This window comes from Thermobia domestica, chromosome 8, assembly GCF_964235325.1.
Source record: "Thermobia domestica chromosome 8, izTheDome1.hap1.1, whole genome shotgun sequence".
Classification (NCBI taxonomy): Eukaryota; Metazoa; Arthropoda; class Insecta; order Zygentoma; family Lepismatidae; genus Thermobia; species Thermobia domestica.
The window spans coordinates 197,423,967-197,450,120 of NC_137461.1; the positions used below are offsets into that span (position 1 = coordinate 197,423,967).

General features: G+C 33.8%; 1 protein-coding gene across 1 annotated transcript; it reads right to left on the reverse strand.

Moving 5' to 3' along the window:
• Positions 1 to 7,415: 7,415 nt before the first annotated feature.
• LOC145692419 (uncharacterized) lies at positions 7,416 to 24,450 on the reverse strand. The gene is made up of 6 exons (XM_081767726.1): positions 24,353 to 24,450; positions 20,001 to 20,125; positions 17,996 to 18,125; positions 17,202 to 17,354; positions 8,980 to 9,137; positions 7,416 to 7,431 (listed from the first exon to the last, which is right to left on the reverse strand). The coding sequence occupies exons 2-6, from the start codon at positions 20,099 to 20,101 to the stop codon at positions 7,416 to 7,418; spliced, it is 558 nt and encodes a 185-aa protein (XP_081623852.1). The 5' UTR covers positions 20,102 to 20,125; positions 24,353 to 24,450.
• Positions 24,451 to 26,154: the final 1,704 nt, after the last annotated feature.

Sequence of the window (26,154 nt, forward strand, 5' to 3'; positions counted from 1 at the left end):
TGATTTAGTGGTGATACAGACATATGAACCGACGACTTCGCATGCAACAGAAGAAGTAGAGGAAAATTATGAGAAAATATAAGAAATTCTAGATAGGGAGAAGAGGGGTGCATGCGTAATTGTAATGGGAAATTTCAATGCAGATGTTAGAGGAAAACAGGAAGGAAGTATCGTAGGTAAATATGGTTTAAGTGAAAGAAATGAAACGGGAGAGGGACTAGTGAATTTCTGTAGACAGAATTCACTAGTAGTTGGGAAAACTTGGTTCAATCAGCACAAGAGAAAAAGATATACATGGAAATCACCAATACACGGTGGAAGATATCAAATAGACTGCTATAATTCAGGAAAAGTTCCGGAATAGCTTAAAGAATGCGAAGAAACTTCACGGGCGGATATTTTCTCTGATCATAACCTTGTGCTGGCCGAAGTAGATATTCAACTGAAAAATGTAGGCAGAAGAAAAGTAGGTAACAAAGTGTTGAATACTGAAAAGTTGAAAAACGAGGAAATAAGAAATCTTTTCGTTAAAAAATTTGAAGAAAAATGTTCCAACGAGGAAAGAATAGGTGCGAATAGTAACGCACGGTGGGAACATATTAAACGTTGCTTACAGCAAGCCGCAGAAGAAGCAGTAGGTTACCGCGAACAGAAAACTGCTAAGAAACCATAGGTTACAGAGCAGATGTTACAGAAAATGAGGGAAAGGAAGATGTGGAAACAGGTTGATACAGAAGAGGGCAGAAAGATGTACAGAAAGTTAAATAATGAATTACGAAGAGAAACGGACAGAGCAAAGGAAGAGTTTTACAAAAGAAAATGCGAGGACATAGAAGAATTAGAAAGAGTTGGGAAATATGAGGAAATGTACAAAAAGGTAAAATCTATGGAATTTGGGAGGAAACAAGGGGGTATTATGATGGCAGTAGACAATAAGAATGGGAAGGTAGTCAGCGAGAGAAATGAGGTCATAGGAAGGTGGAAAGAATACATTGAAGACTTATATGAGCGTAGGGATAGACCATGTAGCCTAAATGTTGAAGTAGAAAATGAAGTAGGCGAGGATAATAAAGGATTTAGTATTCTTAGGGATGATTTTGAAAAGGCTATATCCGAGATTAGGAATGGAAAGGCAACCGGAATAGATAAAATACCAATCGAATTCATTAAAAATATAGGAGACAAGGGAAAGAAAGAATTGTTCCGACTATGCAATGAAATATATGAAACAGGAGAATGGCCAAAAGCCTTTCTGAAAACGATCATGATACCGATGGCTAAGAAAACAATCCAAAGAGATGTGAGGATTATAAAACTATTAGTCTCATATCTCATGCAGCTAAAATTCTGCTCCGAATACTGAACAGAAGGTTATATGAAAGAACAAATAAAGAAGTTGAGGAGGAGCAGTTCGGGTTCAGAAGAGGCAAGGGCACAAGAGATGCGATTGGATTATTAAGGGCGATCGGTGAAAATTTTATAGAAAAAGGGAAAGAGGTGTATGTTATATTTATTGATCTAGAAAAGGCTTTAGACCGCGTGAATTGGGAATTGTTGTTGGGAGTCCTAAGAAGATAGGGTTGGAGTGGAAAGATAGAATACTTATAAGAAACTTATACATGAACCAACAAGTAAGTGTTAGGATAGGGGAAGAACTGAAGGAAGAGAGTGTAATTGGAAGGGGAGTTCGACAAGGATGCTGCCTCTCAACAACACTATTTAATGTATATCTAGAAGAGATAGTGAAAAAGAGTTGACATGATGATGATGGTATTTCGGTAGGAGGTAGAATGATTAGATGCATAAGATTTGCAGATGATATGGCGCTTGTTGCAGAATCTGAAGAGAAAATCAATAAAATGTTAGAAAAATGAGAAAGGGCTTTGAAGAATATGGGATGAAAATAAATGTTAGAAATACAAAAGCCATGGTGATTGGAACGAAGAGGTCTGTGTCAAATATAAAAGTAGGAGGGGAGAAAATAGAACAAGTGAATAGTTTTCGATATCTGGGTAGTATTCTTAGTAAAAACATGAAGTGCGAACGTGAAATAAAAGCAAGGATAGGAATGCCGAAAGAAGCCTTTAAAAGAAAGAGAAGTCTGTTTTATGGGACCTTGAAGAAAGAGTTGAGAAAAAGACTCATAAAATGCTTCGTGTGGAATGTTGTTCTGTATGGGGCGGAAACGTGGACATTACGTAAAGGTGATGAAAATCGACTGGAAACTTTCGAAATGTGGGTGTGGAGAAGAATGGAAATAATTAGTTGGGTCGAGCGCTAAACGAATGAGAGAGTGTTAGAAATGGTGGGTGAGAAAAGAACACTTTTAGATATTATTAGGAAGAGGAAGAGAAACTGGTTGGGACCAGAGCCCTGCACTGGCCGGGCGCGCCCGGTTCGGCCCGGCCCGACCCGTTTCAAGTAATATCAAACTGGACCGGGCCCTAACCGGGCCGGGCACATTTCGGGCCGAATCGGGCCGAACCGGGCCGAGCACATATCGGGCCGAACCGGGCCGGCCCGGCTCGGCCCGATACTCTGAAAGACGGTTCGGAAACTAATGTTGTCAGCCTATTTGTTTTTTTAATGTCCTCCACTACCTCTACTTTTGCCGTGTTTGTACGGTCTTACTGTCAGCCTATGTTAATCGTAAGGTGTTTGGGAAACTGACTCTTTATTCAAGACTTTGATGTACTGGTAATACTATTACTATTACTACTTCTACTACTACTATTACTACTTCTACTATTACTACTACGACCACTGCTAATACTACTACAAGTGCTACGACTTCGCGTCAGAGTTGACATGTCTGGTGGTACCGAATTTACCTTCTAAGTACAGAACAAAATTGAGAAATGCTAGTTATTATGGCCGGTCTGCGTAGAATGTGAACCGATGCTTGATCTACGAGGGAGAATAGTGGCTCAATAGAAAAAACACTCACATCTGGTGCTAGAGGTCGTCGGATCAATCCCTGCTCATGCTATGTGAGCTTTGTTGTGGACAAACATCGTGTGCATGGGAGTTTCTGGGGTGGTCCCGCTTCCTCCCACTGTTTTCTTTCCACCAATTCATCCCATCATCATCCATTCAGCCTGAGCCGTAGTTACCTAAAGAACGTATGGTAAAGTCAAGCACTTGACCTAGTAAGTAGAATTTGGTACGCTACCATTGGACCACGGAGGGCAAAACCATAAACTGGTGTGCTCATAAGATCAGTGCAATTTGTAGTAATGTTCAATTAGCAAGGCAAATATCGAATGGTGTTACATGTTCATGTATTGTTTATAGTATGATGCTACAAATATAACAAAATATAATGATCAAATAAATCACCAAATCGCCAGGGTCGATTAGGTGTTCCTGGAACGGTAGCTCAGTGGTTGAGCGTTCATCTCTGGTGTATGGGGTCCCTGGTTTGATCCGAGCTTTCGCCAAGTAAACTTTGTGGTGGACAAACACCGTGTGAGGGGTTCGCGGCGTTTTCCTGTTTCCTTCCACTTTATTTACTCCACTATTTCATTTATTTCTCACTATCGTCTCCTTTAGGCTAGTTGGCATAACTTGGAACCACCTACCAAGAAGAATAAACTAATGGATTGAGAAGATAGACACTCAGTCTCTGGTGAATTTCATGATGAAGTAGACATCTACCTCAACATGTCATCATGTGTAAGAGAACTAGATATACTGCAGTGGTGGAAGCAACAAGAACAAACAGTACCAAAATTGTGTAAATTACCGCGTCATTATCTCGTCATCCCTGCTTCTAGTGCGTCTACTGAAAGAGATTTTAGTACTCAGGAATGGAGAAATGCTCTAAAGCCTGAAACTGTTGAATCTGTTTCCGTGCTATTCGATGCGTACAAGGACATACAGTAAAGCGATGTTCATTTTGGACTATTGGTTTCTTAGGAAACCTTATATTTTCATTTCCTTAATATCAACTATCCCTTCTATTATATGTGATGTTAAGAGGCATTTTTGATGTATTTTTTGATCAACAATCATATGTGTGGATTTTGTTTTGATTTACTGCCTCGCATTCCGTCATATAGCTCTGTTACTTACTTGTTACACACCGTTCCAGGAACACTTTATCGATCCTGGGGTCTGGGTGATTTATTTGATCATTGTTTTTTGTTATTATTATTGTAGCATCGAATTATAAAGAATACAGGAACATGTAATATGATTTGGAATCTGCCCTGCTAATTGAACATTACTACAAATTGCGCTAATCTTATGAACACGCCAGTTCATGGTTTCGGTCTCCGTGGTCTAATGGTAGCGGAATAAATTCTAATTAGTAGGTCAAGGACTTGACTTTCTCATATGTTCTTTAGGCAATTACGGCTCAAGACGTATGGATGATGATGGATGAATTGGTGGAATGAAGACAGTGGACGAAAACGGGCTAATCCAAAAACTCCCACACTCACGATGTTTGTCCACCACAAAGCTCACATAACACGAGGAGGGATCGATCCGACGACCTCTAGCACCAGATGTGAATGCATTCTACTGACCAGAGGTCCTCCGTGGCTAAGCGGTTAGCGTACGCGCCTTTGGCGTGGGAGACCCGGGTTCGATTCCCGGCGGGAGCTCATGTGGTTCGGATTCCACGTTAATCAGTAGGTCCACGTCTCATATAGCCTTGCTGCTGAAAGGGACGCTAAACTAAAATCAACTCAATCAACTCAACATTCTACTGACCAGACTGGCCATAATAACTAGTATTTCTTCGATTTTTTCTGTACTTAGATTATAAAGTATGTACCACCGGACATGTCAACTCTGACGCTCGTAGCAGTTGTAGTAGTAGAAGTAGTAATAATAATAATAATAATAATAATAATAATAATAATAATAATAGCAGTAGCAGTAGTAGTAGTAATAAGAGTAGTAGAAGTACAGTACTTTACAGTCTTGAATAAAGAGTTAATTTCCCAAATATCAGTGGCGGCGGTTGGACGTTAAAAGTGAGGGGGCAAGACATGATCTGAATATTTGTATATAAATGTTAGTTTTCCTGGTTGTTTCTAACATTTTGTTTGACGAAAGGTTGTATAACTAATAGGATACTATATTTTCAGTTAATATACCGTATATCGTATATAATAGTTTATTAAGTAAATTGAGAAGAACAACGCAAGTAGATACTAGCCCTTTGTACTCTTAAACAACGAAAGTGTAAGAAGAGATTTGATTCCTAGCTCATGAACATCTTAAAATTCTGTCTGGAAAATTGTGTGATCAGATTATTTAATAAATTTGCAAAACAAATAAATAGAAAGGATAATATTAATCATAGTAATGAATAATGATGCTTGTTTTGCAAAAGTTATATTGAAACTGAGGATTAATGAAAAACTTAATATTTAATTCCACACATGCTATTAAATGTATGTTATTACTCTTAGAAAATGAAAGGCAGTAAATACTACAAGCATATGCTACAACATTTAAAGAAATATTTGCTTTTGCAACTTCTTGAAATATGTTCGTTGCCATTAGGTGCAGTTTTCACTTTCTTGGAACACATCAAAACACAACAATACTTAGAATCAATCCACACTTCAGTTATACAAAATAAACTTAAAACCTAGAATTATGTTCAATTTACTAAATTTTATTATATATACACTCGTACATCCTTAAACACAACACTTCACTCGTATATTACACTACAAAACAATGGAAAAGGTAGAAGTTGTTTCTTATCACGCTCTTTTTAATCGATATTCCTTACTTTAGAAAGAAGAAAAGACATTTTAGGAACTGTCAATTTTGGTGCAATTAAAGAATAACTTGTGAAATAGGCCCTACTTTTTTGCATAATGTTCTTTCGAGTAGCTTCAAAGCGGCTCACTAACATATCGAGCCCTTGTAAGAAGAAATGAAAGTATGCTGAAATTGTGCTCCAATAGGTTATTTTTTGGGGTTATTTTCTGTGGCGATTAAAACGCAATTACTGTAGCTTTCTTTACTCCACGGGAAGGCAACCAATACGTATTCACGCAACAGCAAATAATATATATTATATGGCAGCATTTTTTCCTATTAATCAGTAACACATACAAAATCGTTACATTTCCAAATGAAACTATATACATTAATTGGTTACTTCAAAAAAGTGCGGGGGAAACTGCCCCCCTTTGCCCCCCCTAATCGCTGCCCATGCCAAACACATTACGATTAACACAGGCTGCCAACATTAGTTTCCGATCCGTCTTTCACAGTGTTCGGGCCGAGTCGGGCCGGCCCGGCTCGGCCCGATTTGTGCTCTTCCCGTTTCGGCCCGATTTGTGCCCGGCCCGGTTAGAGCCCGGCTCGAGATTCGGGCCGGGTCGAGCCGGGCACAGAATTCAGATCCATTCGGGTCGGGCCGGGCCGTCTTCGGGCCTGGGTTTGCAGGGTTCTGGTTGGGACATTGCCTAAGAAGAGATTGTATCATGAGGGACGTCCTAGAGGGTATGGTGTCGGGAAAGAGAGGAAGGGGGTGAAGGAGACTACAATTAATGGATGATATAGAAACAGAAAGATCATACCGTAAGACGAAGAAGTTAGCGGAGGACCGTGAAGCATGGAAGCTTCTCAGCTGCGGCAAGTTACCTGCCAATAAAGGCAGCATACCTATGATGATGATGATTTATCTTTAAAACAATACGAGGGGATATCGTAAAGTTTTATTTATGACCACGAAATTATTAAGATATGATGATGACATTTTGTCAGAGTTATGTTTGGTTCTTACGTGCGTGATATTAGAAAAAAATAGCTCCTAATGATTGTTAGTTTTTACAGGGTGTACCAAAAGTGACCAAAGTGCAAGATGTATAAGACTTCCATATCATGAATGAGTCAGCTGTGTTGTCCAAATGGCGACCAAGCAATGGATTCTTCAATTGGGGAAACAGGGAAAAGTCATTGGATGCGAGGTCGGGAGAGTAAGGCGGATGTTGCAACACCTGGAAGCCACACACTCTTTCTTTGTCTACTGCAACTTGAAATAAATGAGCTGCTGGTTCTGAAAAGGTGTTAGCAAACGAGGAACCCAGTGCGTGGATATCTCAGACATGTGAAGTTAGTCATGGATATTTTTCCACACACTACAATAACTGAGACCAGTCTCATTCATAATCGTTTAGATTTTTACAAGTCTGTCTTTAAAAATTAAACACTCCACTTTCTTCACAGTGGCAGCATCGTCCATCAGGGATGAAGTTGTCTGTGAGGGACATATGACCAGTTTGGAATTTCTTATTCCACTTTACGACGGTATCATAAGGTGGGCAATCATCGCCATATACTGCCTTCATCTCGTCGTGAATTTGTCTGGCATTATTACCCTTCAAATGCAGGAACTTTATCATACTGCGAGCCCCAATCTTATCCATCATGCACTTTGGTCACTTTAGGCACACCCTGTAAGAAATAACAATCACTATGAACTAATTTCCTGAACATCATGCACATAAGAACGAAATATAACACTGACAAAATTTCATCATTTTATCTTAATAACTTCCTGCTGATAACTAAAACTTTACGATACCCCCTCGTAAGTGTTTCGTATTTTCTGCAATATAATTTTCGTTACTTGCAAAGAAGTATAGGACCTATTTGTTGTTTTATTTTTTTTTTAGAAATGAGAACGTAACAACTATTATTTTCTGTTTGTAACGTAATGTTTGAGATAGCTTAGTCATGCACTTTTACCTATTACTTGTATATAACACCAACTACATTGCGTACTATAGAGAGAAGTAGCCTATATACTGATGCTAATGAAAGGAATAAAATATTCTGTCTTCAGGTAGATCGTTAAACTCATTGCACTAACATACGAAATCTTGCGACTTTCCAACTTTATATTAAACAAATGTTGGAGTTTAAAAGAAATGCTGTAAGATAATAGATATTTAGTTAATGGTCATTTTCCAAATAAGGATCTAACTATAACTTCATTGTGTGTGTCATATTCTTATATTGAATTGTAATTACGAAGTTGTTATTGCTAGTAGTTTAATTCCATATAATGAGATTTAATTAATAAGCCTAAGAGCTGACACTGTTTACTTAATACTATCATGCATATATTTAAGGTGGGTATAATAAATGTGCTGGTGAATGATGAATTAGGTCCCTTCTTTATCATATATTCAGCATAGTCTTTAATGTTTGGTTCTACATACTGATGTTTGTTTATAATGCCCATACTATTTCCTAGCTTATTGAGTACGAGCATTAATCCAGCACTAAACGTATCTTTATCAGATATAACAAACAAAGAACAATATACGTATATAACCACTACAATGGAAACTTCTACCATGAAAGAGTACTCTTACCTATGAATTCCATCAACAAACAATAAATTCTTTAAATTTCTGTATATATATATATTTATCAATATACTTATATATCATGTCACGCTATTATATATTTGTTGAATAACAACATACATAGAGTCTTTATGGCTTATTGGCGTACTCTGTGTACAACGTGAAACATATTTTTTTTAAATATAAGGCAGAAGTTGGATGCTCATATTCTATTAAAACGTCTGAATCACACAACTATGCCTATCACTGAAGTCTGATTATATATTGAGATTAAGGAAAACAACTATGTTTGCATTTTGCAAGCTTGTGTTAGTTAAAATTTAAATTTTCAAATCAATTTTGTTGAAAAATTGTTTTCTAATACTTTTGCATCCAACAACATTTATTATCTTTCTAGTTAATTTGTTCATGATTAATGAGAACGGATGGATATATATGAGTGAATTTAAACATCATATAGGTATAAAGTTCTACTAAAGTTATCGGTTAATATCAACTACTGTAGTAAATCGAACTAAATAATTACATTACAGCCGGTTTTTTTTCTAGTAGTTACCTTATTCTGTGAACTAAAGAAATATAAATATATCCTTGATTAGCATATTGATAAGTACATTACGTTACTTACCGGAAGTTTGAAACTATTGTGGGGAACATAAACCAATTTAAATTATTGTAATCTATAATAAGACCCATGGTAATTCCTGACGATGTACTAACTACATCGACGACATCTCCATCATATAGATCCCCATTGTTAATGCGAATTGAAAACTTAAAGTTCACCTGAAATAATTACATAATTTCTCATTTCAGATTCATCTTAGTAATGTATTATAAAATATGTTAGATACGATGAAATTATCAGAAATTTTGATTTGAAAAACAACCTGATACTAAATTAAAATATACAGTATTTCTGTTTTCATATTTTTTTTCCATTTTAACGAAAGGATTGAAGTCGAAAGACATATTTTAGTTCACATTTAATAAAAGGTACATTCTTCCTGGTAACTTTCTTTTTCGAGTATTTTCCATAATAGAAATACATGGTAGGACAGTGTACCGAAATATAGAGAATAGAAAACTGACACATAGCAAATAGGCATGATTTACTTATCTGCCTAGTTTCAGTCAGTGTTATCCCTTTATTCATGCAGATGAGATGTATCTATTTTTTTTCAAAATAATAATTTATTATTTAATATTATTCCAATTTTAGTGTTTGCGTTACTTTCCAGGATTAGCGACATCGCTTGCCACTTAAATCTCTCTTTTTATTACTGAATTTCTTGTAACAAGAATAATTTTCCTTCAATATGTTGTAGAGGTTTCAACAAGAAACATGTTTTAAATGATAATTTCTGATTATAGTTTCTAGCTACGAACTGTAAATAGGAAGGTTTTTAAAATAGGGACTAATTTGGATCCCGTTTAGATTTTTTCTCGGCATAGTGGATAACGTTCTAAAAAATGGAAAGTCCTGCTTAATACAGAACGTCTGGACAACTTGTAGTAGAATAACCTAGTCACCACAGGAATAAATTTTATCTTGGTTTCTCTTTTTATTATTCCATACATATTCATTATAATATTTATGTGAAATTATCTTCAAATTGAATTCAAGAAAAAAATTGCAATTTTGTACTCTATGGAAAAGAACTTCACGTATATCAGAATACATTTTTATGTCTTGAATTCACCCAGGACCATGAATAATATTAATTTTTTATTTCAGAAATTCTTTAGCTCTGAACTTTCGGAAATTCATTCATGTAAATGTTATTATTATATTTATCAAAATGTCTCTATCATACAAGTTTGATTATTTGTTGTAGCTCTAAAGATATGCGTAAACATCAGTGTAAATCATATTGGAATATTCCTTCTTCAGACATGTTATTAAAAAAGCCTCAATCTCTTCAAAAGAAATAAGTAATATTATTCGTTCCCCCATTCATATATCATGTTCACTCCGAAGGTATATAATTTCTAAAATACATACATGATAATATTGCATTTGTGATCTCTGTAGCAAAATAGTGTTGTATATCAAATTTTCAAACTGTATATATCGTTCAAAAACATTATCGTGAAGAGTACATAATTCGGACATCACGACATTCATAAATACATTTCGACTTCACCAGACGGAAAACACATAATCAAATTGATCATGTTTTAGTAGACAGATAAAGACAATCTAGCATAATTGATGTTTTGTCCTTTAGAGGGGTTGATTGGGACACTGATCACTTCCTGGTAGCAGCGATAACAATAGAAAGAGTTTGGCCTGAAACAAGGAGATGCGCTGTCGCCGTTATTATTAATTTTTGTCCTGGGATACGTTTATAAGGAAAATCAAAGATAGCAACCAGGGTCTAGAGTTGAATGGTGTTCACCAGGTTATAGCGTACACAGAGAAAAATCCGTTCCCCGGACAGCGATATATTGTACAAATATACGTTATCCTCTTGCTTACTATAGAATTCAGTACAGAGCATACGTTATCCGTATGCTACATAGACACTGCCTTTAGATGTTACATCATGCCGTTGCAGCATGTCTGGCATCTAACAGCTTTCCGTATATCGCATGCATATACTTATGTTACCTTCGTCAGCTATATGTTATATGCGTCCATTTATATGTGAGATCCTGACCGCCTATATTGTTTCATACGGAAAGTACGTATAGATGGAACACTTATATAGGAAGGATTATAAAACATGCGTTTTCGGTTATACGTCTGGTGTACGTTAAGCCCAGAAACTACAGGAATAACGCAATGTAACCTATCTTTTTAAGTACGCCACCCATGCTGATGATGGAAACTTAATAGGAGATAACAGTAGAAAAATATAAAGAAATGCTGAGGCCTTATTAAACGCTTGCAGGGATATAGGTTTAGAAGTAAACGCATAGAAAACTAAACACATGGGAGTGCATTGGGACCGTAATATGCTGAATTATGGATGCGTTAAAATATTAAATAATACTTTTGATAAAATGGATAGTCTCAAATATCTAGGATCAATATTAACAGACGACAATTATATTCACGAAGAAATTAAATGCCGACTGAAAGTAGGGAAGTAGGGAATCGTGTTATTATTCAGTTCAAAATCTCTTGTCGTCGTGAATTCTGTCCAGGAGTTTGAAGCTCAAAAGACTTAAAACGATAATCATATCTCTTGTTTTGTGTGGTTGTGAAATATGGTCATTTACTCTGAGGGAGGAACATAGACTAAAAGTATTTGAGAACAAGATACTGAGACGAATATTCGGACCCAAAGAAACGGGAATGGCGGAAATTTCATAGCGAGGAACTGCATTATGTATAAGGTTTGCCGAACATCGTTAGGGTCATCAAGTGTAGGAGGCTTAGGTGGGCATAGAATGTGTGTCGGATGGAAGAAAATAGTAACGCTTTCAAAGTCTTAACTGGAAAACCAATCGGGAAACGACCATTAGGTAGACCTAGGCGTAGATGGGAGGACAATATTAAGATGGATCTTGCAGAAATAGGTATACAATGTAGGAACTGGATCCACTTGGCTAAGGATAGAAGTCAGTGGAGAGCTTTTGTGAACGCGGAATTGAAACTCCGCGTTCGATAGGATATACAGTTAGTCAGTTATATATTGTTGTTCCTCGTGAAATTAATCAAAATTTTTTCTGTATTTCTTTTTGATAACTTTCCAATATTCGTGCAAAGAAACGTGTCCTGTATTTCTGAACGCCAGATCGGAACTTTTTTATATTTGTACAGGGTAACAGAAGAGCTATAATACTATAGAATGAACACCTTCGCTACACCCTACTGGAGAAGTATGTATGATTATATAGCAAATCAGATATTCGTACTCCATGTATTATGTTCTTTGCTTCTACAACCAGCAGTTCAAAAATTCATCTCCTCTCTTAACTATTGACACATCTGATTTATCCTCTTTCAATGGCATCCTTTGTTGAAATAGTCAAAATTCTTGAAAGATACTAAGGTGCACTGTACAAAAGTCAGGAATCCCAAGTTCAATGCCAGTGCACTTACAGTTTAAACCAAATTTCTGTTTCTGTATGTATAATATTGAATGCGGAGGAATAAATACGTCGGTATTTTCTGAAGTTACAATTTCTCATATTCTATGGTTAGTCCATAATTACAGCATGTGCCGAGGAAAGAATACGTGGAACGTTACATCGTTATAATCCCTATTCTACTGTAGATTATTAACTGAAAAAATAAGAATTAATTCTCTGCAGTAGCAAAGATAACGGGTAGATCTATTCTGGAAACACCGAGATGAATACGTGTTATGAAGGGGAAATATTCCACGTATTTCCTTCGGCATATAAGGGGCATAATAGTACTCCAGTTGCGATTAATGTCTCTGTAAGTAAGCATTTTACAGAGATTGAATGAGAAATGTATCATCTGTAGAAGTGAGAAAAAATGGGAATAAAATTGTGCCTCCACTGGGTATCAAATCCTCACCATATGGTCAGTAGGTCGATATTTAGTAAAAAATGTAGTTGTGATTTACAATATTATAAACATTTTTCATGTTCTAACTTGTTAGTGATATACCTAGTACATTTCAGATGGAGTGCTACTAATCATTAAATAAACTTAATAAAATATACTAATAGTGCGCGAGAAACATATATTATATAAAGGGGAAAATATGAAATTGTATTAAAATAACTTAGAAGATGAATATGTATTTAATCTCAGATTGTTATAACTCTGCCCATTTATTTTGTGAGGGAATTAAGGTCAATAGCTGATAAAGGTAGCAATTTTCCAACCATTTCATAATATATATTATTTGTTTACAACGATTCACTCAAGGTAATCGTTAACCTGGTTCGGCTAATAATTTAAGTTAAGTTTTTGTGGTAGTAATTATTCACACCTCAAAATATCTTCTGTGAGTACATTTACTTGTATTCTCACCTTTTATACTGAAATTACAAAACGGTGATACGTATTAAACAGTTTTATTCGTTGATTCTTTATGAACGAATATGCACATAGACTGCCTTCCAATCGTACACGTTTGTTAGGTAACTATCAACAACTACATAGCAACGAATTATATAATAATGTATATTTCTTACATATATTAAAAACATTCTTCTTTTGTTATTTTTAAATTAACACTATATCAAGTATAGTGCTTGAGTATGAGCACTTTCTGCCCAAGGTACAGGTAATTATTAAACGATACAAAGTATCTCGTTATATAAAAATGTCGCCCGACGATGGGACTGAATATAAAAGTTACAAGCGAGCTTGGCTTTTATATTTAAGAACCACTGGTCCGTTTACAATAATGGTATTACATTACTTATGTCCTTTACATTTTGATCGCCCCTCGTATATATATCTTCATTAAGCTTCATATATATATAAATACATTTATAATAAATCTTTCCTTCCATTATTATTTATCTTTTATTATAAAAACGTCGTCGCTTAATAATCTAATCAATGAAGGGTGCGAAGTCAAAATCGGTAAAAGGCAAATTACTTTTTAAAACATAAATCTCAATGATTAACAGTTTCAATCATTATTACAAACGGTGACGTAAAGAAAAAAATGTTTGATCTTTCCAGGGCGCCTTATATAATAACTACATTAGATGATGTTTTAAAATATACATTGTATCAATAAAGCGTCAGAATATAGAAGAATCTTATTCGAGTAATATGTAAGGTAGCGCATAAAGACAGTCGTCGGATAAATAGCTTAATAGAATGAACCTTATTCTTAACATAATCTTTGACAACAAATTCTCAACACAAATCCATATAATATAAATAACCTTTGCCTTTAATCAATTACAAATCGAATTATAATTCTTCACATTAACAAGAGAGAATTAAAATCATTTGAAAATTATCATTGGTTAATGAGAATTAAAGAAAATTAAATCGAATAAAAATAAAATAAATGTTCATGAAAATCTATAGCTAATATGGGTTTAACCCTTACTTCATCAATTGTAGTCAGCTTAAATTCGTATTTGCATATGATTCTAATAAAGTACATTGTACTGCACAATCATGATTAGGTTCCGTACTATTTTGTACATGTATTGCGTCGTGATTCTGATTTTGATACGAAGTGCCATCTCTTGAACAACGATTATGTTTATACATAGGATTTGTAGCATTTCTAGAATTTCGCCATGTATTTCGATTGTTTTTGTGTCTACTTCGGTTGAGTGATCTGACATAATTATTGTCACGATTGATTAGGTTAGGTTGATTACCAACATATCTTTGCCTATTTTGCTCGTTCTGATTGCTTAAATTCACTCGATTTATGTTGTGCTCCGTATCGTTCACACTACGGATATTTAGATTCCGAAAAGGTACAAAATGATCTGAATTATTTTTACTTTTACCTACTCCTGCTTGTTGATTCAGAGCATGGTATTGAGTTTCATAACATTGAACAAGCATTAATAAGTGGTTGAAACTCATACACTGTGTAGAAAACAGGATCTGTTGTAACTTGAACGGTAACAAATTTCGAATTGATGCTATGATTCTAGATTCTGATTGCAATGGATTTACGACTTTTAATTCATTGTATGTATTTACAACAAACTCCACAACGGATTTGTGCAAACGAGGATTGAAATGTTGGTTTCTAATCGTGGCATCTCTATTTGCAAGCAAAAAGTCATTTTCATAATTTGCGATTAGCGCTGCTTTAAACTCCTCATACGTACTAACGTGATCTCGTACTGCTTTAAACCATAAAGAAAATGGTGGGAGTAATAAATGAGGGATTAATTTCATATATTGTGATCTATCTATACACATTATATTGCACTCGTCCTGAAATTTTTCTAGGAAAGAAGTAGCATTCTCATTACACTTACCACTGAACTTACTCATGGCACGTATTTCACTCATCTTTACGCTTAACTTTACCTTCCTTTTATCATTCCGTGTTCTTCTTGAGTGACAATTCCTATCTATGGTGAGATGTGTAGTTACACCGTCTCTTTTCCGCCCATCTGAACTCCTCGGATGATTTTCTTCCAAAATAATGTCCTCATCAGATACGGGTGAAGGCGAGGTCATCTCTGGCGAACAAGGGAATTCCACACGATCATTAATCGTGTTGTTGGGGTACGTGTTGTCCTTGATCTGTAGTGTCCTAATTTCCTCTTGTAAGATAGCTATCAACTGCGTGTTCGCACGTATCTGATTGAAGTTATCCGTAACCTGGATTTTTTGTTGACGTACAGAAGATTCTATTGCTTCTAAATCCCTTTTTACACCACTGACTTCTTGGATTAGATGGCTGTGACTATCTTGACAATCCTCAGATATTCTTTTTAACTTTTCGTCAAACTGCGAGGTGATGTCATTCATCGCCCGAAGAATAAATTGTATCGTCTCATCTGACTTCTGCTCCATCGTCTGCTTTATGGCTTCCATATCTTCTTTTCGGCTTTGTTCTTGCCGTTCCATATCTTCTTTTCGGCTTTGTTCTTGCCGTTCCATATCTTCTTTTCGGCTTTGTTCTTGCCGTTGTAAGAGTAGTAATATTCGGTCTTCTAGTGTCATTCCTGGTGCTGCACTTTGTTTACCATTATCACTATCACTGATTTCTTTTTCCATTGTTTCCCCGTTCATATTTCTTGAGATTATTCTACCACTTCTCAGTCTTGTCAAGTTCGTAGTCATTAACTTTTTTGCAGAAGTAAATTCACCCTTACTTAACTTCGGGAATTGAATTTACAAGTTCCCGGGTTTCGGCACCAAAATTTTTACAACGATTCACTCAAGGTAATCGTTAACCTGGTTCGGCTAATAATTTAAGTTAAGTTTTTGTGGTAGTAATTATTCACACCTCAAAATATCTTCTGTGAGTACATTTACTTGTATTCTCACCTTTTATACTGAAATTACAAAACGGTGATACGTATTAAACAGTTTTATTCGTTGATTCTTTATGAACGAATATGCACATAGACTGCCTTCCAATCGTACACGTTTGTTAGGTAACTATCAACAACTACATAGCAACGAATTATATAATAATGTATATTTCTTACATATATTAAAAACATTCTTCTTTTGTTATTTTTAAATTAACACTATATCAAGTATAGTGCTTGAGTATGAGCACTTTCTGCCCAAGGTACAGGTAATTATTAAACGATACAAAGTATATCGTTATATGTTGTAGTTGTTTTTTGGTTCTAATAGCAATACTGAAAAAATATATTTAAAAATTTTATGCTTAAACCAGTACTAAGATGGGGGCGCGGTGGCTCAGTGGTAGGCGTTCACCTCCGGTGCTTGGGGTCCCTGGTTAGATCTCAGCCCGCGCCGTGTGGACTTTGTGGTGAACAAACATCGTCTTCGTGGGTTTTGTCGGGGTTCTCCCGTTTCCTTCCACTTTCTTCATTCCACCATTTCACTCATTTCTCATTATCACCGTCTCCTTTAGCCTAACCGGCATAATCGTGGGACGTTAAACTTAAAGATTTCATTTCATTTTTCATTTCAATACTAAGATGTGAATAATAGTAATTTGTATCCCTTTGCATATTCCGCAACATTAAAAAAGAAGAAAGTCTAACTTTATGATTTAGATTTATTTTATCATTATAAAAAATATAAACTATTGCATAATTAATATACATTAGAAGTAATAAAATCACGAAGAAATGTATAAATTGCATTGAAAGGAAACATAATATTTCGCTTCCAACGTAACTACTGTAGAATTTAGTGCAATCAAGTGATCAAGATTGTTACATCAAGAGGAAAACAAATTAATATTGTGTATAAGCATAGATCATAATTGAACATACCTGAGCCTTCACATAAGCAATGTCAAAACGTAAGTCAAGTAAATTTTTTTCATTATCAAATGAATAAGAAACATACTCTCCACGTCTGATGTTTGATATATCATGAAATATACCATCTGTTAATCTGAAGTCAATGATTGTTTCATTGTCAGCCTGAAATCAAACAACGAAATTGTATGCAGTTCTTATCAAATGTTTAACTATATTGTAGTTTTCTCTAACTCAATGTTTCTCAAACTATTGTAAGGTTGACCAATTTTCTTAGTCAGAATGTTGTATTTATCCTACGACCCTACTATCATCCCCTTCGAAAGAAAATTGATTATTTAATGTTAGAGGATATACAAATTTTTAAAATAATATTAATTAAATTTCCCTTAATTTTTTATTGTTATTAATAGTTAAAAATACTTGTTATGTCTCTTTTGTTTGTTTTGGATTATTAAAAAAACATAATAATCCAAAGCAATCGGGAGGGGTGTATAATAATTCATTTTCATAATATACTGGAATTATATTTATTTTTATCTTATTAAATTGTACAATCTACACCAGCTTCAGAGCTTCAACTACAGTAACATATGCAATTTACTTGGAATTTATTTTATTTAAGAAAAACTAATTTCTAATATAAGGATAGCACAAAGGAGCCTTAGGGGACCAAAATTACAAAATGTATTCTTTAAAGTACCAATTTGTGCTAACATTACTGTGCCTTACAACTGTCTAGTAAGGTATTTAATAATGTTTAGAAAATCACAAAAACTTCTTAAAAACAAGGATTAATATCTTACCGGGTCAAGAAAATATCCAAAATCACTCTCGAGTTCAAGAAGGTCTCCGTCTGTTTTTAACTCTTGAGAAAGCTCACTTAATAATTCGTCAACATAAAAGTTATAGTCATCATGGGATATTGGAAAGAATCTGAAATAGTTTTCAAGTAAAAAGAAGTGTAGAGCAAGTGTGAAGGAAAGAAGTATATTTTGTTTCACTATTTCATTTATTTATTTTTACGTAGATAGCTAAGCACACATTTACATAGCATTTTAGAAAACACGTTGCAATCTATGCTAGCATGTACATGTGAAACATACGTCAGAAATTGCACCTAAAGTCAAATTGAAAAGGGGATAGAAATATAATCCAAAGTATCATTACCTATGGCCTTTGGGAACCTCAGTCTCATATTTAGCAATAAATAATATCCTCATTAAATGCTTATGTTGAAGTTTATGTATAATCTCCTCATTAAATGATTATGTTAAAGTTTATGTATGTTTTACTGATCAGTTAGGATTTTTTCTTCCAGAATCAATATATCTCACCATAGATTTCTCTAATTGTAAATATGCTTACATACAAATCAATGCTTCACTGACAGATTGGCGGTATACTAATCCCATATACTAAGTAATGGACAAACCAGCTTTCCAGTATATGTCAATCATGTTTTATGCAGTATGATACCATTGGTGGCTCGGAAAACTCCAAAATGTGTCGTACAACTTTATTTTGGGGCAATGATTTAACCATTGTTAAAGTTAACATTGTGTTAGTTTTAATATATTATTAGGTAGGAAACAATATTAAAAATCACATTACGAGCAAGCTACTATTTCAAAACCAATTTTCACGTTCTTTCATATTAATTAGCTGTTGATTGAATTTTTTAAACTATGGTTGTCTTCAGTGAAATAAGATCTTCGATATTTGTGACACTTTATTTTCTCAATAGTTAAGTTAACGACTAGAATTTAATGATTTAAATACCTCAATTGGGGCCTGATGCGTATTTTGCAATCCTTTCTGCTGTTTTGTATTTAAATACCTAAGAGATTACCAAATACAAAGTTGAGTACATTTTGGAATTTTCGGAATTAGTTGGAATGTATATTTATCTTAATATATTTTCCTCGGCTAGTTACGGCTTTCTAAGAAACTGTTCTTATTATTTTATATTCATAACATTGATTATATACTAGCTCATCTTGCTCCTAAAGAAGTTAATAATATCGAGTTTACTGTTATAAGCTTTAAGTACTTACAATTATCTGATTTTAAGTCATCGTAATATGCATCATTTATCATGTTCATTCTTTGTTTAGATTTCTAGTCTCTCGACTCTGATATACAATATACTTCCTACACTGCTCTTTCCATAGCTCATGAATGTTTTCGAACATTTTTTAACATCGATGTTAGTTTATCCCTACTTTTATTTGCAACATATCAAAACTATACTCTTATTATAAATGGTATTCTATATTTTGCGAGCTTTTGGATTTTTTAGTTTTATTCTCGCTGTCAGTTTGCTGGTTCCATGAATCAAAAAGCTACTGAAAGTCGTTATTACATATTTGCTGCCACAAGGTGGTTATAATGTGCCCCTCTGTTGAACTGATCATCTACAATGGTGTTATGATTCTTGTATTCTACAATGTATACTGAATTTAGTTTATTTTGCGACCATCTACAAATTTCTCTTTATATTTGAAGATATTTTCATGTTGGAAGCAATGTTCATGTTACTCGAAACTAAATCAAGTATTCGCAATAATATTTAACATTTATAATTTGCCTTCCACAATAACCAAAGACGTGAAATATATGGTATTATATATATATGTATAAAGTCGTATTTTCTGTTATCAAATATGGTATTAATCAATTAATCAAACTAATTTGAGCGCAGGTATTATTTGCTGAAAATAATTATTAGAACTCGTTATTAAATTGCTGAAAAATTAATATAACTGGTAATTCGATTGCTGAATATAATTTAAGAATAAAAATATTTACCTCAAATTCCCTTTCTCAAGGTTTGAGTTTCTTGAAACATGATATGCACTCTGACCAAAACGAGAGACTGTCAGAAGGAGTATCACAGCTGCAAACTTCATTCTTATGGTTAATGCGGAAGAATGCTGGTGAAAAATTATGGAAAATTCATTAGTAGTAAGTTCATTGGTAAGGTTACGTCGTGTGTGTAAATGTCAAAAGTGTTTCCCTATATCAACGAGTCATTAAAAGAAAATTCAAGTTTTAAATTAGGATTATTTTTCTCCCTCCATATGTATACAATTGTGAAAAATGATGGAATAACAGCAGGAAACTTATTTTAGATGGAGATGCGTCGCAGACAACACGTCGAACAAATTAGTATCCATACGAAATTTAATCCAATTCAGTCTCGGATTGCATAATTATCTTATTGTGCATTCTGTTTTTTATCACACTGTATATCTCGTAAAGAACACAAAAGCGAATCCAATGACTATTCTCACGTTACTCATCGACCTAAAATTAGCATCTATACGAAATTTCGTTCAATTCGGACGTGTCAGGTTGGGACCATTTCCTTGTTAGTGGATAATCATTGCCATGGTCACGGTCACTTGCAACATACTAAACACACTTGTCACTATCGACACGCTTGTACCAGATAACTAAGCCCCAATTATTTACACACTTTAGAAATCAGCTGTCGCCAATTTTACACTATCAGCATCTGTTTAGTTTACTGTATGTTGCTGCTTTACAGATCTTCACCTAGGACGGAGCTTGTCTAATGCAACACCACAAACAGGCTTTGGGCACCGTCTGACCATTGCGAACACATATATCGTATGTGTTTCCAACTTCAGAAGTGTTCCCAACTTCAGAAGTGTTCCCAACTTCAGAAGTGTTTCGAACTTTATATTATTTTCATTACCATAAGCATATATATGTGCATATTTGAGTTCTTACTTTCCCTTTGGATATGAATTTCAGTGACATTGCAGTTAGAAAGTGTTAAATACTGTATTTTTAGATACATTCTGTACCTAGAATTACCTGAGGATACCCTCTACAATCTAAATTGTATGATAACAAAGCAGCTTAACGTAAATATTAATTTCAAACGGTTAAGCCACACGATCATGAACAAGGGACAACGAGGATTTCAATTGGGCAATAGTAGCGACCTGAATTACATAAATTGATTCTTTATCCCCTGAAAGTTTATCTCGTTTTCTTCGCATGAATTGAACAATGTAAACCTATAACATAGTAGATTTATTTTTCGTTTGTCTAACTTAACCCTTTCACTACCACTGGGACGTATGTGTCCCACGATACATTCAAAGAAAACCCGTGGCAATTTGTCGCATGTTATTGCTATAAATCGATGTTCCACTGGTAAAGAGAAGCCTGCTAATGGTTTACAGAATTCTTATGAACATTATCAAATAGACAGTAGTGGATGTGAACGTGGTGATAATGGAACAGATGAAAGTGAAGAACAAGGTGCTAGTGAAAAAGCAGTGGTTGCGTGTACTGTCATTTCGAAAAGGAGACCGATATGTAAACTATTTGTAATCATAAACACGACCCAACTGTTTTTCTGACAATATACGTATCATAATTGAAAATAGATGATTATCATTCATGTCACTACCACTGGGACATATATGTCCCACGTAAACATATCAGTGTGATACTTATGTCCCGCCCCTCTCACGTCGAAAAACGAAACACCGGAAAATAATTCGAAAATATATATACACCGAAAATATCGAAAATATCGAAACACCGAATATATATATATATATATATATATATATATATATATATATATATATATGTGTGTGTGTGTGTGTGTGTGTGTGTGTTCTGTGTAGAGGGAGAGAGGGAGGGGAATCAGATACATTATTTATTAATTTGCCTGTCTTTTTTACCTTAGAATTCACTCAACTGAGTTGAATGCGTGTTAATAATACAAAAAATATTTTGTTCGGTAAATTTAAGCAGCTGTTATCACCCAACGAGTCTACGAATCTGACGATATTATCAATGGTATGGCAACCGTATAGTCACATTTGAAACTGAATCGTTATTGCATGTTATTTTTCAACCGTTGTTTGTTTGTTTGCTTTTGTTCAGGAAAATACAACTATGTATTCTCTCCTCTTACGCCTAAAATATCTGTGCACATTTTCATTCATTTCGGTCCACCTCTTCTTGCTTTTCAAGCCTCAACTTTCAAAATTTTGGATGAGGGTTTTGCCTCCTAAAACCGCTTTTCCGTAGAAAATTAAAACAATGTATTTGTTTATTTCAAGTGTAGTATCTACCTGCCAAATTTTATCAAACTCAAAGTGTTACACTTTGGAAGTGTTACATGTTAGACTACTAAACAAACAATATAGTGCTGCAACTACTGTTGATTTATATAGTGCTGCAACACAAATTAAAACTTTTAAATGTTATCAATAGAATAAGAAATGAAAATAAGTAACAATAATTCATTGTATGAGTCTCGTATTTCGATTCTTCTTAACTGAAAAAGTGACAATTCATCTCCGCTACTAAGGTTGGTAAAAAAAAATTAACTATTTTTAGTGTTATCACGAGGCAAAACGAGGGGAGAAATAAGAACTTCTCGTCTCGATTCGTAAGTTTCTTTTAAAACTTTCATCTTGTCTTGATTCTTCGAAAGCTTTAGAGTTATGTACAAAATGTATGTCCTGATTTTTTTTAATTTCATTTAGAAATTTTCGGAATTCTTCCGTATCACGAGAAGACCACAAACGCTGTAATACAATAACAATATTATATTGTATAATAGCTTTTATACCTTCTTTAAATATTGATATGTGTTCCTTATTACATTGGTGCAATAATTTTGAAAATTTATATGTTTCTATTCTATAAATTTTGTAACACTAAAGGAGGGTTTGAGATCTATGACTTTAGTGATAGTGTTGCCTATGAGACTCGTGAACTTTCTCTTCCCTTGGACGACAGTAAATATTTTAGACATACAACACTTTATACAGTACATTTAATAATTGAAAAATAATAATAAAAAAATTCAATACTTGACATAAGGATGTGAAAATGTATTAGAAGTTGAGCGGTTTATTTCTCTAATTACTCCATACGTGTTTCTTCCTTCTGAAAATCTTTTCTACTTAAAAGTTGTTTGGGGTAATAGTTAATTTGTCTATGCAGACTGTTCATTAAATTTTGATTTTAGCAACTGTAATATACTTTTATAAAGTCCCGAATTAATTACAAAATTACTTAACTATTCAACATTTCTTTCTCGAAGAATATACGCATACTTCTTAGAAAATAAAAGGAACGAACCAATTTCAGTAACACATAGTAGGAAAGAAAGAAACTATACGAAATGCATTAGCTGAAATTATTGCTAATAGCAGTATCCTTTCTTACAGTCTGACAAATGAATCCGACAGTTAACAACGAATGCTAAGGCGGAACTGCTCGGTTGAAAACCGGGCGGTTGGTAACACTAAACACTATCAACATTAACGTCATGCTTACTGATATCCAGATAAACTAGCTAATTTTATAACAAGTTTTGCTGTTAGCACTGTGCAAAGTAGAAATGTTCAGTTTGTTTTACTCGCGTAATGCACTTAGACTACTTAATAAATGATCATCTAAAACTAAAATTAATTATTTCAATCACTCCGAGTTTCAAACTTTAGAATGTAATATGTAAATGCATATTTCACTTATATTGGAAGTTCATTTAATATACAAAATTAAATTAACTTTAAAAAATTTAGTCCTTTCACTTCAGTAATTTTATGTCAAAATATGTTATAATTAAACAAACAAATAAGAGGTATATGTAAATTATACATTTATGGTTTTTTATCAGTCAATACAGATTAGATTAAAAATAAAATACGTTTCGTATTGTTTACAGGGAAGTGGTTAAAACTGTTTTCTCGTCATAGGAACAAATTTCATTTTAATTTTGATGAGGTTGAATATTTTGAATAATTATCTATCTATCTATCTATCTATCTATCTATCTATCTATCTATCTATCTATCTATCTATCTATCTATCTATCTATGTATCTATCTATCTATCTATCTATGTATATATATATATATATATATATATATATATATATATATATATATATATACACAGGAAATGTCTGAGAAAAGCATGCAATTTAAACTTCCTTCAATTACGATTCCCGCAATATATTCTGTTAAAGCTGAATAATATCAGATGATATACCCTAGTATTCTAATTATATGATTATTAGTGTAAGTTCTAATGACGAAGTTACAACATCCAACATCTTTCTATATAGCAACAATATTTATTCTGTTCTTACTTACCACAGACTTAGACTGAGTTTACAAGTGCTGAGACAAACTAACCTAATTTGCTTTAAATGCGTTAATTTATAACCTGAAATTGTATTTGTTCAGGACTGGATGTTAAAGAAATAATCTCCGAATAAGTTTCGTAATGTAAGATAAGAAGAAGTTACAACCATTTACGTTGGTTTTATTCTTATTAATCTATTGTACTGTACTTTGAATTTTTATGATAATAATTGCTTCACAATTGTGTACAATTGATAATATTATCTTCAGTTTATTCATTTTAATTGAAAGGTATCACTTATTAATATGGTAATATTTCGACATACTCTGATTCCTAAGTACTCGTAAATAGCAATGGTTTTAGTTTTATCTCTTACGTCAAGAATGTGTACTAAATTCCAATAAATAAACGTAAAATTTAAAAGAACTTCTGACTCCTTCTACTGATTTCGAATTTGTATATCTCTTTCTACTTTGTGCTTACACGAAATTGTCTAGTTTTTTGTCCTTTCTTCTTTGCTTTCATGTAAAACCACCAAGTCAGTTTTCAAGTAAGGTACTTACCGAACCATGAAGTGTAAACTTATAAACCAAAAATTTTCGTGTAAACTTATAAACCAAAAAAATTAACAGTTAGATTTCATGAAAAATACTTGAAATGTATTCGGGTAAAATATTATGATTTAAAATATGAGGATAGCAATAAATTTTACCATGTTATTTCAAGTATATTATAATTTCATACCCTATATTTATTTTTATATTAAGTACTCTTAGATTGAGCATCATAATTAACACAGTCATAATAAATGGAAAATGAATGTACAGGGTCATTCCATGTCCAGTGGGCCAATTTTGAAAAAAGTTCCAACTCCACCATCTCCGATTTGTTTCAAATAATGCACAAATGTTACCTGACACTAGTAATGAAGAATAGTCAAATTTGATTTGAATATCTGTATTGGTTGCGGTAATAGAGCGTTTTAAAATGGCTCCTGTCTCAGCAACAACGAGTAGTAAACGTTTTCTTCCATTCTGAAGTGCTTGCCGTTTTCAACTGGAAGTTCTGACAACCTTCAAAATTTGTTTCCTACGAGAACTTTTAGAGTAGATGAAGGTCAATTGGTCACAAATTCCCTTGGGGGTTCAGAATTGGTACAATAAATTAACAAATGTCCTTAAAAAGTATGTGCACGTTTCATGTGTGCCATATTTAAACCCCATAAAGTTGTGTGAAGTCAAGTCAGTAGATTCATATTTGAAAGAGAGAAACTATAACGTACTACTTTAGAATAGATAAAATGTTTAGACTTTAGCGCATATGATTTAAGGGATATGTGGTCTTAGAAATGCGAAAAACATGAAAGGATGCGAAAAACGGATCTTTTTGTTACCCAAAAATGGCCATGATGCCAAACCATAAGCAATACAAAGAGCAAAGCTTGATATAATTAGGAATGAATTTTGGTGTTGGTACCTTGTTTGGTGTTTTGATGGTTGTAAGTTACAGACAAGTTCTAGTCAGTTCACAAAATCACCACAGACTTAATTTCTATATGCAAGTAGTAATTTATGCAAGCAGTATATATATATATATATGCAAGTAGAGTTTTATTGAACATTTACTCTTTGTTATCAACTTACATTAATAAATTTTCTCTTGCATATAATATGACACGCATCAAGCGAGTTGTTCTTAAAGATCGTACTATAGGCAAAAATGAAAGCTCTGCATACCACAGCAAATGGTTATCTAGTACATGTGGATTTAAAATGTGTGCAGACTTTACAGAAGAACAGAGACAATTATT

What these genes read in the sequence shown, in the direction of transcription:
- LOC145692419 (XM_081767726.1), bottom strand. Translation starts at nt 20,101, where the DNA reads ATGAAGTTTGCAGCTGTGATACTCCTTCTGACAGTCTCTCGTTTTGGT. An exon ending in CTTGAGAAAGGGAATTTGAG is followed by an intron (nt 18,126 to 20,000) that starts GTAAATATTTTT and finishes AAACTATTTCAG; the next exon opens with ATTCTTTCCAATATCCCATG. An exon ending in TTGGATATTTTCTTGACCCG is followed by an intron (nt 17,355 to 17,995) that starts GTAAGATATTAA and finishes GTTTGATTTCAG; the next exon opens with GCTGACAATGAAACAATCAT.